At 37.0% G+C, this 14,828-nt stretch overlaps 1 protein-coding gene across 2 annotated transcripts in view; it reads right to left on the minus strand.

Annotated features, from left to right (window-relative positions):
• The window catches only part of LOC140148317 (glycine-rich protein GRP33-like), a 32,441-nt gene that overhangs the window by 3,896 nt on the left and 13,717 nt on the right, over nt 1-14,828 (minus strand). Inside the window, exons 3-7 of one of the 2 annotated variants that reach the window (XM_072170224.1) lie at nt 14,379-14,525; nt 8,510-8,953; nt 6,588-6,691; nt 3,428-3,525; nt 2,090-2,192 (exon numbers count right to left, since the gene is read on the minus strand). In XM_072170224.1, coding sequence (XP_072026325.1) covers nt 2,090-2,192; nt 3,428-3,525; nt 6,588-6,691; nt 8,510-8,953; nt 14,379-14,525 — 896 coding nt within the window. The remainder of the gene's footprint in view (nt 1-2,089; nt 2,193-3,427; nt 3,526-6,587; nt 6,692-8,509; nt 8,954-14,378; nt 14,526-14,828) is intronic. The other variant, XM_072170225.1, reaches the window with a different exon arrangement.

Genomic DNA, 14,828 nt, shown 5'->3' on the forward strand with positions numbered 1-14,828 from the left:
TTAAAATCAAAATACTTTGCAATATTTGTATGTAAAGTCAAAACAGCATTCAAATTTCAGCACATAATTCGTATTTTACTCAATGTTTTCTCATTTTATTCATTAATCACATCTAACTGACAAATCACATCTAAAACTCCTACAGAATACTTGCAATTAAACTGGAAGGCTTAGACTTGGACTTAAAACACTATGGAAAATATATATTTTACCATTTACTGAATTTTAAACATTTGACTCCTCTCTATCCATTTCTTATACTTTGAAACATATGTAACACTTTTTAAACTTCATTAACTAATATTATTTATCTTCAGACCACGCATCTAAACATTCTATTTATAAGTCATCATCTTTAAGCACTTCATTTCTTAGTTATTTAAATTTTATCCATTTATTAGACAAGCATTATTCATGTTTCATTATCATTGCTGTCTTACAACATCAGAACAGATTTGCATGATCAATAAGTACACATGTTAACACCAGTATTCATACCAATGCAATCACATAACTCTTCCAATTTCCAAAGTAATATTTAGTGAGTGCTAAATGCTAAGAGACATCAAACTGTATCAACAACTGGTGACATAATAACAAAGAGTACATCAGTGTTAACTTTATAATTGTGTTTCAACAACTAAAAAGGTTATTCTTTTAAGTATCCTTAAATCTGAATTAAAATTTAAAGCATCATATTCATGGTGATGAACAATACTAACTGATGACCTAATCTTAGTTTTTTAACTTCATTGTCACATTGAAAATAAGGCTAGCCTTTGTTATCAGGCACAAATATTATCTCTCAACTCCACTCACTAGGAAACAAATTCTTTACAAAATCAACAATTTAAAGTTTTGATGCAGTTTCTCTTTTTTTCTTTACTTCAATTAATACAACTTTATCTTAATGTTATTGCATTTAGATTTAACTAAGATCTCTTTACATTTAATAAATAAAATAACCAAATGGATAATCTTTGTTTTACTCTGATACAAAAAGGTTATACACACACACATATGTTCATCAGTCTTTAAAAGAGGGAAAAAAAGAACAAGTACATTTTAACAAACATTATTTTTGTCCTAGAAAGGCAAATATATAAATATGTATTTACACACTTTTTAAAAGACATGTTAAATTGACATACTGAAATAAATGGGGCTTTTAATTATCTGTCTGCGAAGTTAAACTCAATACATGACCAAGGAATGTTGTTTAAAACTACAATTGCAAACTAGTTTTACATTATTCTTGTATCATATTTAACAGGTTGTTACACCCTATATGAATGACGAGGTTCCTTCTAATTCAAAATACAAAAGTTTGTGTAGTGCAGAAATAAACAAAATCATAAACTCGCAACTGTGTGTTAATATATTCCACAAACTGGCATTTTACAATATTTACTTTCATCATAAAATGTTCATCAACGTACAATTTCAATAAATATCCCAAGTAATGCATTAATTACAGATAACACAGGCAACAAAACTTTTTTTAAGCATGCAAAATGACAAAGCAAGCCATGACCTTAACCTTATTTCGTTTGTGGAAAGATGGATGAACATAGTAGTTCCAGACTCGGACACAATTTCCCCAAAGACGAGCTACAAATCAGATGCATCCAGGTTCAGGTTTATTCGCATTAGTTAGTTAGGACACTTAATGATTTGTAGCGCTAGTCTTTTTAAATTAGTATGATCCAGGTTTAATGCCCTTATCTCATAAAGTACAAATTGTAGCACTAGAAGTTGTAAATTAGCATGATCCAGGTTTAATGCCATACCCCAAAACGTAGAAAATGATGTACACCATGGACTTTCACTTTGTAATAACACCAACTAAAATTTAATTGTAAGGGGCATTACAGAAAGGTGTATTTTTATGGGTTTTTTTATAATCCAATCTGTTAAAAAAAAGAAGAGGCGATCATAACACTATATTTTCAATATTAAATAAACCACTAAGCTTGCTATTGCAAGTAAAAAAAAAAAAGGTTAGCAAAAAGAGTGCATAGCGAGCAGGGTGATGAAAAAAAAGGAACCCGCCTCATTTACATCGATAGTCAAAAGAACATGTTAGTACCGGCTGTATGGATGGGAACGAATAGAGCTCTTCTGATCTTGAAAGCTACCGGGGGCTTTCGTGCGGCCGCCTACGCCAGCCCATCCAGAGTCGCGACCGTTGCCTGCAAAGCAAACCACACAGAAATAAACAATTAATAATATGAACCATGTCAATGGCCAGATTTCAAAATCTCTTTTGCTAAATACCTCAAAAAGAAATCATACAATTTATCACCAGAATTTGACCACTTTAAAGGTGTCATTTGATGACCAATCACCGACCCTTTTCATGCCGATTTTCTTCTTCACACCAATTCTACAGAGTTAGTTTTTCTTACTAATGAGCAGTTTGAGCATGACCCTGTCATAAATATAAGGTGGTGGTTTTTCTTCATTTTGTAACCTCTGCAGAGTTAAGTTTTTTTTACATATGGGCAGTTTGACCATTTAAAATCAATCAAGATTCTGGTGAAAATTATGTGATGCCATCAAGCAAAATGAGTTTAATTTGTCGAGCAAAATCAAAATTCAGTTTTATGTACCATTTTCAGTGCTTTATTTTGCCGAAGATACCTTCACAATTAAACTTACAGTTCCAGAGATAATTATGGTAGTTTTGTGTTGCTCGTCTCAACTTGCTCCGGATGATAAACTACAAAGTTGAATACTATTATTGCCTGTATCTCGGCCTGTGTAAAAGACTCACTGAGCTTGATCACATCACATTTATTGCATGTTCTTAATTTCCAGAACTGATGGAGGTATATGAGATTAACAAATCTGCCTTTTCTCACACTACTAAATCAAACTTATACCTTGAACAGTTTGTTGTGTGTTAACTGGTTAATAGCTGTACAGACGTTTAAAAAAAGTATTATTAAAGCAAAATGTTAAATTTATTAATTTGCATCTTCTTCTTAGAGCATTTATTCAAAGATGTCCAAAGTACTTTTGCTTGAATATTTTCTAATTTTGATGTACATATTATCTTCCGAAAAATGTTCATTAGAATTAGAATTAAATTGTGTTATTTTCATGATGAAGTTAAAATTAAATGCTGATTATTGAGCGATAAAGTTGTTATTTTATTAATCATATTATTATTATTTATGATAAATCACGATCTCACCACTTTTTAAAAATAAAACTTAACCAATACCTCAGAAATTGATTTACAGTACATGTTGATCGTCACGATCTACAAATATTTGGCATTAAAAAAGAGACAACAGGGTTAAGGGTTATCTAATTAATGAAAGATCACAACATGCTCAAAACCAGAGAACACATCAGGCAAAAGGGTTGATTAATAAAAAGGTTTGACTTAAATTTAAAGCACAGTGTTTCTAGATCTTACCATAACTTGGGGTATCTTGGTACCCGTTGCCACGATACTCTCTCTCAGGTGCAGATCCAAAACCTGCGCTACTACCATAAAAGCTGGAGCCGGTGCCACTGTGTTAGAGAAAGATAAAGTTTCAGATAAAAAAAAGAAAAAAAAGAGGGGCAATGAAAATTATAAATCAATGAAATGATTTTGATTGGAATGGGATTGTTTTTGTTTTGTAAGTTTTTGAAAGTTTTTTTTTTTTTTTTTTTTACTGTAAATCAATTTAAGATGGTGATCATGAGATTTAATTATTGATCATTGTTTTAAACTGATACACCACAGCTTACGTATGTGTTCTTGGCACCAGAGAGATACTACTCCTCTATCCGCAAAGAATCTGCACACAAATTTGTAGCACTCCCCAGTCTTGTAGTAGTAGTAGTAGTAGTAGTTGAAGTAATCGGTCGGGTTTGGTGTTGTTGCTGACATCCCTCCAACTGAACTCCACAATTATAGTTTTTTCTTCTTCTACGCACTCTCACATTTACACCAATAATAAACCCCCTCCAATTTACAACATCAAACAAATCACTTTGCATTCACATCTACAATATGTCAAAATTTCATGACTAATACACAAATCTATTTAAGAAAAATCTAACCTACACAACTGAATGAAAAAATCTCTCATACTGATTGTTGTATGTGTATCCATGGGCCTGACCTGAACTAACTTTCGTGCATGTGTATACAATAATGTATTAAAAATAGCCATAATGGGTGGTAGTGTTATTCATGTGGGTTAGATATATAGATGAAAAAGCAATGGTCCAAACGCTTGCCAGATTATCTGACAATTTATGAAAACCAAATTTCAGTTGGCAAAAGCATGAACTATTAATGTTGGTTTCCTATTTTTATTTTTCCGCCATATTAATAATTAATGCTGCATGCAACAAATGCCTGATGTAAACAGTGGCTCATGCTGTGTATCAAAACAAAGCCTTTTCATTACACAAGATTCACTAAATTAAGTCTGTAATTAATGTACAGGTAACTAACATTTTTAAAGACGGATAATGTTCTAGATTATATTTAGTTTCAGTCAGGTTGTCATCTCCATCACCATTTACAAAGAGGATAAAGCTGTTTATACATCGCTGAGCGTTAGCGACTGTTTTTTAGCCAATGAGGTAGAGTGCTTTTAGTTGCGTTGTAAAAGAGCGCGCTACCTCACTGGTCAATCGTCGCTCTGCAATTCAGCTCAAGGTGTGGAAGGTTCTTTGACCAAACAGGTGATCTGCCAACAACAATATGCTCTATTGATCACCAATTTATTACCTACACCATTACATTCACATGCCTAAACTCTCCTGCCTGTAAATGGAAGAGGGTGACAACCAAACTGAAGCCTACCACATGTGACACAATCCCACCAGGCCAATCAAAAAGAGGCAAGTTTCAAAATTGAGTTAAATTATTAGCATTATCAACTTGGCCACTAAAGCAGCTTACTATTGCTGAAATACAATAGCATACTTAGTTGCATAAAAAGAAATTACACCAATTTTCTTAATCAATTTTTTCATAATTTTGCCTACATAGATCTCAATTTTCCAAATGATTGAAATTTACAATGTGCATAAGGACAATCTGTGTGATGCATGCACTGTTGTGAAAGACGTAATACATAGTATGAATGAAAGAAAGAATGAATGAAAGAAAGAAAGAAAACAAGTGGGCGAATGGATATCAATCACATGATTATGACTAAACTTTGGTTCACTTTAAGTTCAGTAGCAACGTAGGTGCATATTTTGCTGGTCGCAGTATCTTACAAGTTAATCGTGCACAGTGTGCACACAAGCATACAACAGCATGCTTACTGTGCAACCGCAAAAAATCAACGAAATCACTACCGAACTTATACAAAGTATAGTAAGCATATGAATGGCTAAGGGCCAGTATATGACTTCTTGCACATGCTCTGTAGCTGCTGACCAACACAGCTAGAAATTCAAAGCAATGTTTTTCTGCAGCAAACAACATTGGGAAAGAGCAAAGCCACAATCAATGCCTCGAGCACTTGTCACACAAAGAAAATTAGGCTACACATTGGCCGTAATGCTTCATAAGCGCAAGTTAGCCCTGTGTAACCGAACAATGAAGTGCTTGATATCCATTGTTTCTATGATTCACCATAAACCTAAGCTGATCTCCTCTGCCAACTAATATTTAGTAAATTCAAGGACAAAGGGAGGGCTACAGACATGTTATATAGATAGTTACATCAATTAGTTATCGGCCAAATTCAGATGTGGTTGTCTAATGAACAGTGTGTGTGTGATGTATTTATTCTTTGGTTCACCTCAAGTTTGGTAGTGAAGTACGGGTGTATTTCGCTGGTCGCAGTATCAAATCGCACGCTTAAAATTAATTGTGCAGAGCACACATGATGCGTAATTGCATACAAGGGCGGCTTGTCGGCACGCTTGCAGTGCAACCGCGAAAAGGCACTACCAAACTTAAAGCGAACCAATGTAGGGTGCCAGTGCTAGTCAGGGACACATGGAAAATTAGCTTGGAGGCCTTATGGACAAGGTGGCATGAAGAGGACAGGTTAAGGCAAGGCAAGGAGTGTCTACTCCATCAATAGCAAGACAATTGCAATATTAGCATGTGGTATTATACATTGGCAGTTGTGCATCCAAAAAGTGACGAGAAAGCACAACCCTCATTCACTCATTTCAGTACCAATGTTTGAAGAGAATGATGATGATATTTTAGTCAAATATCCTGTAATGTGAGTGGGGGTGAGTTTGTGTGTGCAAACATAATCTGAAGAGGACCTGAAAGAAAAAGATTGGGAGGGGTCAAGAGGCGATACAGATGGTACGAGAGATGACAACAGAAACTTGGTAGGTGACGGATGAAAACGACAAGAGGACAGTGCAACAAAGGAAAGGGATGGTAGGGTATCTCTTATTTATCTCAATATGGAAACTTGGACATTGGTGTCAAAATTGTATTCCCAAATTTGAAATCATTTTCGTTGATCATGTCATGATGTCACTTTTATAATAATGGTGAATCATAGAATACCCAAAATTAAGTTGAATGATGGTTTCCTCAAAAAAAACCAAAAAACAAAAAACAAAACACCAAGAGTGAGAGAACATAGAATCACCTGTCTGGGGTTGAGCTGTAACTGGCATCTCCTGCATCGCCGTAACCAGAACCACCATATCCACCACCTGCTGCGCCCCTGCTTTGGCCATAACTTTCATCAAACTGCAGAAGGGAGAGATGAAACATTACACCACATTATTAATTCTTTCTATTGAAGCACAGAACAAGTGGAGAATTTAGACACCATGTATGTCATGTAGGGGTGCAATTTTGTCGAACTTTGCATGAATTAACAAATTTTGCACAAATCAAGTTACTGCGTGTGGAAAAGGCATGAATAAATTTTGATTCTCGCAAACTTGCTTTAATATAGGTATGCTAGGTGAATTCAAATTTGCCATCAAACTGCATCATTTTATATATTAAATTAAAGCCCTCGAGTAAACAAAGCCAAAACTGAAAACCATTTTTTCATAGCACTTTCCGTAGCAAAGTTACATCTTGTCAAAGATTGACTTTCATCAAAAAGTTTCAGCTAGCAAATTCCCAAAACGGCATTTCGGGGTGTTTCTAGATCTTAGTCTCATTATGATAGCAGCTTTTTTAATGGAACTGCTATCCAAATCCCTCTAAAATTCCATGTGCGGGTGACTTATCACCATAAAAAATCATATATTTGGGTCAAGTGAAGTATAGACAACATATTTATGTAGGTTTCTTTCTTCGGGCACTTGTTTTAAATTTCTATGTAAAAATGCATTGATATTGTCGGCGAATTTGGCTGACTAGCAAATGTGTTAACTAAGGTTTGCCTGGGTTACCTATTTAATAGCTGCCCTGCCCATGTGTTGCTTGCATTATTGTATCATGTTATTGAGCTTGTTATACATTCAACAGGGATGAAAACAAGCACCGACATAATTTCCTGAAACCGCTTTAACATTTCCTGAAAATGTGTATTTCCCTATACTTTGTACAGGGAAGATGCAAGCAAAATTTCCTGAAGATTTACATCCCTGATTCAAACTTTTCAACTGAATGTGCCAAGTATATAAAATCCAATTTGTAACTTTCATTACATAATTTTAGACAGCACCTTCTGAATATGACTGACTTAAAGGGGTACTACACCCCTGCCCAATTTTGTGCCTATTTTTGCATTTTTCTCAAAAATTATAGCGCACTGGTGACAAGTAAGACATGTATATTGTAGGGGCAAGGACTACAACTACTGCACTGGAAATGTTATTTCAGCACAGACAACAGTTGTGGGGTTACAGTCAAAAATGAGGGAAAACCAATATTTGATCAATAAATCAATAACTACTTGCCTTGAGTTACTGAATTTTCAGTGCAGTAGTTATATAGTCCTTTCTCCTATAATATATATATCTAATACTTGTCACCAATGCGCTATAATTTTTGAGAAAAATGCCAAATTAGGCACAAAATTGCCCAGGGGTGTAGTACCTCCTTAAGTACCATATATTCAGGATGCTCCTAGATGTATATCATCTCTGCTTACCACCTGCATGGTTAGGAGTCTCGTTCACAACATCTAGTGATGAACTGATCTGATAGGTCATTTCAGAATCGGACCAAAATTGGTCCGAATCGAGGACAATCCCTGTATTTACAGACCTAATGAACCGATTAATTATTTTCATGCAAAATCAGTATTTAGTATTTAGCTAACTATCAATCAATTAGACAACACATCATATTTTACTGGAAATGTTGATAAGGTCTTTATCTGGGGTAGATGGTTTAAACTGTTTTTCCTTGCTTGAACTATATGCCATCACAATTGAATATTGCCGATCATAGTAGGCACTCTAATTTTAATTTCAAGTGTAGGACGTGTTATTTTTGGTATTATACAGATCAGACTGGATCGGCCAATTTACAACTTGAATGATCGGCAGATTCAGATCTAGGCTAGTTATATAGCATAGGCTTACTACTATTACAAGCACTTACATATCCTTCTTGGCCACTTCCATATGCACCTGCACCCATACTGCCTCTTGAAGGCCCTCCTCCTCTTGGTCCTACAACTCCTCTATTTGGTCCTCCGAATCCCCCGCCACGTGGAACAGGTGCAGGTGCCATCCCTCTTGGTGGTGGTAGCATTGGTGGTTCACCATATGGTCCTGCTGGTGGTGGAAGAGCCGGACCACCTCTACCCATAGGTCCTGGTGGTCCACCCATACCTCCTCTTGGTCCCGGTCCTCCTCCTCTACCTCGCATGGGCGGTGGCATAGGAAACCCTCCGCGACCGCCACCCCTTGGAGGTGGTCCCCCTCCTCTGCCGCCCCTACCTCGGGGCGCTGGGCCTGGTGGTGGACCTTGGGGTTCTACATATGTTCCTCTAATGACCGCCAATTCACGGAGTTGATCTTGTCTGATGCCATCATTGGGGTCCTGGTTTGTTGCAAAATAAGTAGAGCATCAAAAAAATGCATTGACATTAAGAGGTTGAATAAATTACATCTACTGAAAATCATGACATGTTAGGGTTCATGAAAATGTTGTGAATTTAGCGAGTGCAGTTGATTCACAAAATGTTCATGCATGGAAATATTTTTTCTTCCTATAGGCACTTAAGGGATCTGGAATGAGCGTTTTGACAGTATTTTTTGTGGGACATGAGAGCGCATCAGACATATCGAATTGCATTCTGAATATGAAGAATGTCTTTCTGATATCAAATAATTTTCATTTTTTGAAATTCACGATATAATACAAATTTTATGGCAATTTTAAAAGCAATAAGATTTGTATCTTTGCTACCAGAATATCCTCGGATTATATTCAAAAAGCTTTTACAAATTACTCCCATCTCTTTGTCAAAAGTCCTCTTTTCTCATAAAAGTTATTCAATCATTTGAAAATATATTTATACATATGCATATATCTGCAATCTTGGGATTAAAAGAATTCATTCAGCAGGGATGAATTGAAAAGCACAACATGAACAATTTGTGTCAAGAATTGTGCTACACCCGAAAGTGTGCAGAGTTGCGGCAACAACAAACTTAACAAATTATGTACTTTGCACAAATCTGTCAATTTTCAGGAATTAAGGTTAAACAAAGTGTTGAAGGGCTTTACCTCCAGAAAAAATATATTATTACCTTATACGTGAAAATATGTCTACTTATCATGTGAAATAAAAAATCCGGAAAAAATGTGTGAAAATGTGTTTTAGCCTATTTTTTTAGCTCTTGTCAAGCACTATTATTCGATTTGTTTACAAGCGCCAAGCAACTGTCGTCTAGGAGAGTGATTGACATCTTTATTATTAGAGAAGAATGGAATCTGTATAGTTCATGAATATTCATGTAGTATTTATACAACCTGTATCCCAGCCATTTTGCTTAGCTATCATAATCGTTCATATAAGGCGCCCATATGATCCATGGTGTTAAACTGATATTCAACAACTTTATATCTCTCGATCTTTGCGATCCGAAATATTGAATTTCAACTTTAGGCACATCTCTAGCAAGATAATTAAATACCTGTCACAAATATAGGTCTTGAAATGTTACTTGCAACGTTAAAAATGTGAATAGAGAACAAATCGGGTTCAAACATGCTTCAAAAATATGAAAGTAATTGTCAACGCCTACTACCAGAATAGCCGGAAGAGGGCAGACTTCATAAGGGAGTGTTCATAATATATTTTAGTGGGGACAAAGAATTTGAAACTTATTTCGGGAAATTTCCTGGGTTTTTGGTTTTGTTTTTTTATTTTATCTTCCTGTTCGGGTGTTTCGGTTGGCACATTTTCGGGGCATTTTCATGCACTTCACAGGAGTTTTTTCGTTTCTTCTCTGTAGCTGTCGTGTGTCTTTTTCCCCACGTACAGGGTATAAATAATAAATGAATAATAATAGCCTATATGAAAAAAAGAATCTGGAACTTCAGCGTCAAAAAACAAAAAAAAACAAGACAAACTGTACCCTGCTAAAAATATCAACCCCTATCCTCTCTGAGAATAAAAATAATAAGACTCCAACCTCACCTGCAAAAAAAAAATTTTTAGGGGATAATTTGGGATAAGTTCGGGCCTATTTTATTGCGACAATTTTCCAAATCTATAAGGTGAAATACGATGTCGTGGGGATGTGCGGCAGATTTGGGGTGCATTTTCAGCCATTTAGTTTAGACTCTGTTGCATTTTTAGCCATGATTTTATTGACCCTCAGTGTCTTGAAAATTAGGTTTAAGAATGGTATTTTCAATGATTTTCTCGAAAAAGTAAAAATTTGCGAAAACTTTCAGTCCAAAAGTTGATACAATTTTGGGTCTGTTTTATTCAAATTTGGTTTAAAATCGTGCCGTAGTTTTTCGGAGTCACAGCCTCACATCCTTACCCAGGCCAACGTGAGAAGGTGCCCCCGGGGTGTGTGCAAATTTGCAATTTATAGGCCTACACTCATCATTTAAGCCTAAAATCAAAGTGTTAATACCATTAACACTACCATGGCCCGTTTTGTCGTGATGACTGGCTTCCAAAATGTAGGCCTATTTTAAATTATAAATCTGGTCCCGCTAGAGGTGTGTTTTTACCCTTGGAGGTCTCTCCCTCGGGTTCGTGGATGTGCCACAGTTTTGGAGTAGGCCTACCTTTTCAACGACTATGATGGGTGGGTTTACAGCGAAGACCAACTTTTGGGCGCATTTTGGCAAAAGTGCCCTTAAAAAGCGTCAAATTAGGCCAAATGTGGGTGACTGCAGTCCCCATGGTACAAATGTTTTGAAGAGACCCGCCCGAGGTGTTATAAAAAAATGGTCGGGCCTGCTAAAAACCTCCCGGAATCAAGCATGGGTAGGCATACCAAAATGCCTTGAGACCCCCCCAACCCAGCGCCGGGACCTCCATGACATGATATTCTCCATGAGTCCACCAGAAAATATAAAAATATAACATTTTGATAGGCCTACTAGACCTAGGCCTATATTTGTCTGTAAACCTTTCTTGTAGTTGTAGGCTACAGCGTGTGTCTACCGTGATGACAGTAGCGTAGCTGCCGGGGGGGCAATTGCAAAATTGCCTATTTGGGCCCCCGCCCCCTAGTGCAAGGAAAAAAAGAGGGAAAGAGGGGGGGGAGGGAAAAAAGAGAGGGTGAGAGGAGGGGCAGAGAGATGGGGAATCCAAACGATATGCAATAGGCCTACAGCTCAATAGGCCTACCATATACGATTATTATCAATAAGCCTGGCAAAAATTGTCTATTTGGGCCCCCGCCCCAGTGGGAAATTTGGTGGTTTGGGCCCTCAAAAATCCCAGCTACGCCGCTGCGTGATGATGTTGCAAAGTTGCGGAAGTTCATTCATAAATTTCCCATTTCCACTCGACAACAACCGGGACAACAACAGGCCAGCACGCAGCCAGCAGTAGCTAATCCCGAGCTAATCAGAGACATGTGCGTTTCTCTTTCAATGTACGCTTCAAATAATTATGCTCTCGGCGTCGAAAGTATGATAATGGAAAATATTTATAATGAACACTCCCTTATTTAGCCACACCTCAGTTCCTTTCTCGGGTTGCCTGGTATATCAGCAAAATCCTACACCTATCGCCTTCCCTTGGTAAAATCCCTGAAAAAAACTCGTGATATTGAAATTGAATTTCCATAGCGCCAGAACTTCCGTCATTCTAGCATCATGGATGGATATGCAGTGGCGCCGCTAGAGGGGGGCAGTATTTCCACCAATATTTTTTCTTTCCCACCCAGTTTTTAGGCAAAATCCCCACAATTATGTAATTTTCCACTTTTTATGGCAATTTAGTGCAAAATGATGATTTCAAGTGCCCGTCTCAAATTCACTTCCCCCCATGCCCCGCGAAAAAATTCTGGTTCCGCCACTACGGGTATGGCCATAGCTAGGGGGCTTTCCCACCCACCCCAGTTGCCCTTGGTTATGCTGGACGATGAGAAATTTAGAGCTTGTTCAATTCCACCAATTTTAGAAATTTTAAAGGTATATACAGTGTATATAGGATCACAGTCAAATAAAATATCGTAGGCCTAATAATTTTACCAATGGCATTTATTGAGCTGCTCCTATGGTTTAATATTGATATTATATAATTGAGCTCCTTGTCAAGCTCCTGAGTACAGTGACTAACTGAGCTCCCGCTATTTTCAGAAATGAAGGCCTGGCCTTAAATGAATAGGCCCTAATTAGGATTGAGGCAGCCTTTTGTTTCATTTTACAGAACTTTTTTTTAATCCCCCAAAATTAGTGAGTTTTTTTTAATGGGGAGTAGGCTTTTAAAACGAAATTCAAATTTGGCAATATTTTCCATTGCTTAACGAATTGATCTGCGTGAAAATGCCTAAACATGTGGCCAGAGCGGGATGAGTGGTATAAAAATCTTAACTTGTGAGAAAGGGCGTAGGCCTATGGGGTTGTATGAGGTTGTGGATCACGAAAATGCCCCTTTAATGTGTGCTAGGTAAAGTCATTCTTCCTCCCTTTCGACATGCCAAAATTTATTCCCTCCCCGGCCCGGCTTGCCAAAAATTGCTTTCTCGAAGGCTGTGCAATCAGTAGGCCTACCGGTATTAGCCTACTAATTATAAGCCAAAATTTCCAAGCGACTCGCTAAAAATCGCTTGCCTCCCGTCTCGCCAGCCAAAAATCGCTTGTCCGCACCCCTGGACTGCCAAATTTTTGTGGCCCCTCCCTTGGCCTGCCAAAACTGTGCCCCACCCCTTTGCATAGGCCTAGGCCTATATGCCAATTTTTTGGGATTCCCAATTTCCATACCCATACCTTAAACCTGTTGCAAGCGCAGCAAGCATGAAAATGTGCACATTTTTTTTCGCCCTAACTACCCCCCCACATTTTCCCTCCCATGCACCAGGTTCATTGGCGCTAGATTTTAAGCTAGAAAATACCTAAATATTTTAAAATCCAAACTCGGCAACACCACTTTATCGGGCAAATAGAGCCCGTCAGTGATACGTAAACAGCGTGTTTTAAAAAAAATGAGAGTGTCACTTTTGTCCAAAAATTTGAATTTTGGCCTTGAGCAGCGACAATCAGAGGTAAGAAAAACACAGTATGACGCAGCTTGAAATATAGAATCACTATATCAATTTTGAAGTTTGTACTTCAAAGCACGAGCAAACGAGGTGAAATGGTTCTAAAAAAATTGATTTCGCTGTATCTTTTTATCGCTAAACTAGACAATTTGACAGCAGCGAGTCGGAAAAATAGCAAATATCTCAATTTTCTGCTATCGAAATAAAAATTTAAATAGCACCTGCATATAGAAGAGGGTTTATAGAAATAATGTAGGTCAGAATTTTGTCTATGAAATCGTGCACGGAATTGTTATTACTGGTTACAAAACGACATACAAGTGGAGGCCATTTTACTTCAAATTCGCAAACATGTAAGCTTACTAAAACAAATCGAGACAAGCAATATCAAGAATGAATATGCACATTCTTTTATTGACTTGTTTGTAATGTCGTCGTAGTTCCCAACAAAATCGCCACTTCCACTGAGAAATTATGGCCGTGTTCCCAAAAATCTTGATGTCGGATATTGAAAAAAAATTGAAATGTTTGAAAAGTACATTTCTTTTTTGAGCCAAGTGGAAAATTCAAGCATAATAATAACCAGTACACTTTCAGCTTTTAGACGTAGTTTGCGTTTTCTCTCTACGATATTTATTTCCAGAAATAGATAATTTTAAAGGGGGCTACATGCAGTCTCATTCTGGATCGATCATTACAAAGTTTAGTATAACCTTAATCACTGTGCAGACATAAGAATCTTCTATAATGGGCTATCGCAGTTGAAATCTTAAGGTCTCACTTACCGGTACCATGTATTTGTGGACTTCTGTGATGGCATGCGCCAGTCTTTGGTACGCATCTGTCGCTTGCGCATACACTTCGATGTTCACATGCAAATCCTCGTGAAGATGAGCATGTTTTGCCATACCTTCTTTTCTATGGTCCTCCTCCTGAGAAGAAAACAAACAAACATCATGGATGGCTACCAAAGTCTTGACCAAGTCAAATCTTGAAGCTTACTAAATTGGCCTTCAGACGAAGTGTCACACTACTTTCAAGCATTTTTACACATCACATTTTTGTTTATTTCTACTCTTCTAGTAAAGTAAATTGCTTTGATGGTTCATTAAATGCTCACACTGTCCGGCACTCACAAAAATAAAAAAATTTAAAAAAAGAAGTGGATGATGATATTTCATCATAAAAAGAGCAAGCACATTTTTTTTAGTGGGGTGGTACCCTCAAAGCCTATT

Source organism: Amphiura filiformis, chromosome 3, assembly GCF_039555335.1.
Source record: "Amphiura filiformis chromosome 3, Afil_fr2py, whole genome shotgun sequence".
Lineage (NCBI taxonomy): Eukaryota > Metazoa > Echinodermata > Ophiuroidea > Amphilepidida > Amphiuridae > Amphiura > Amphiura filiformis.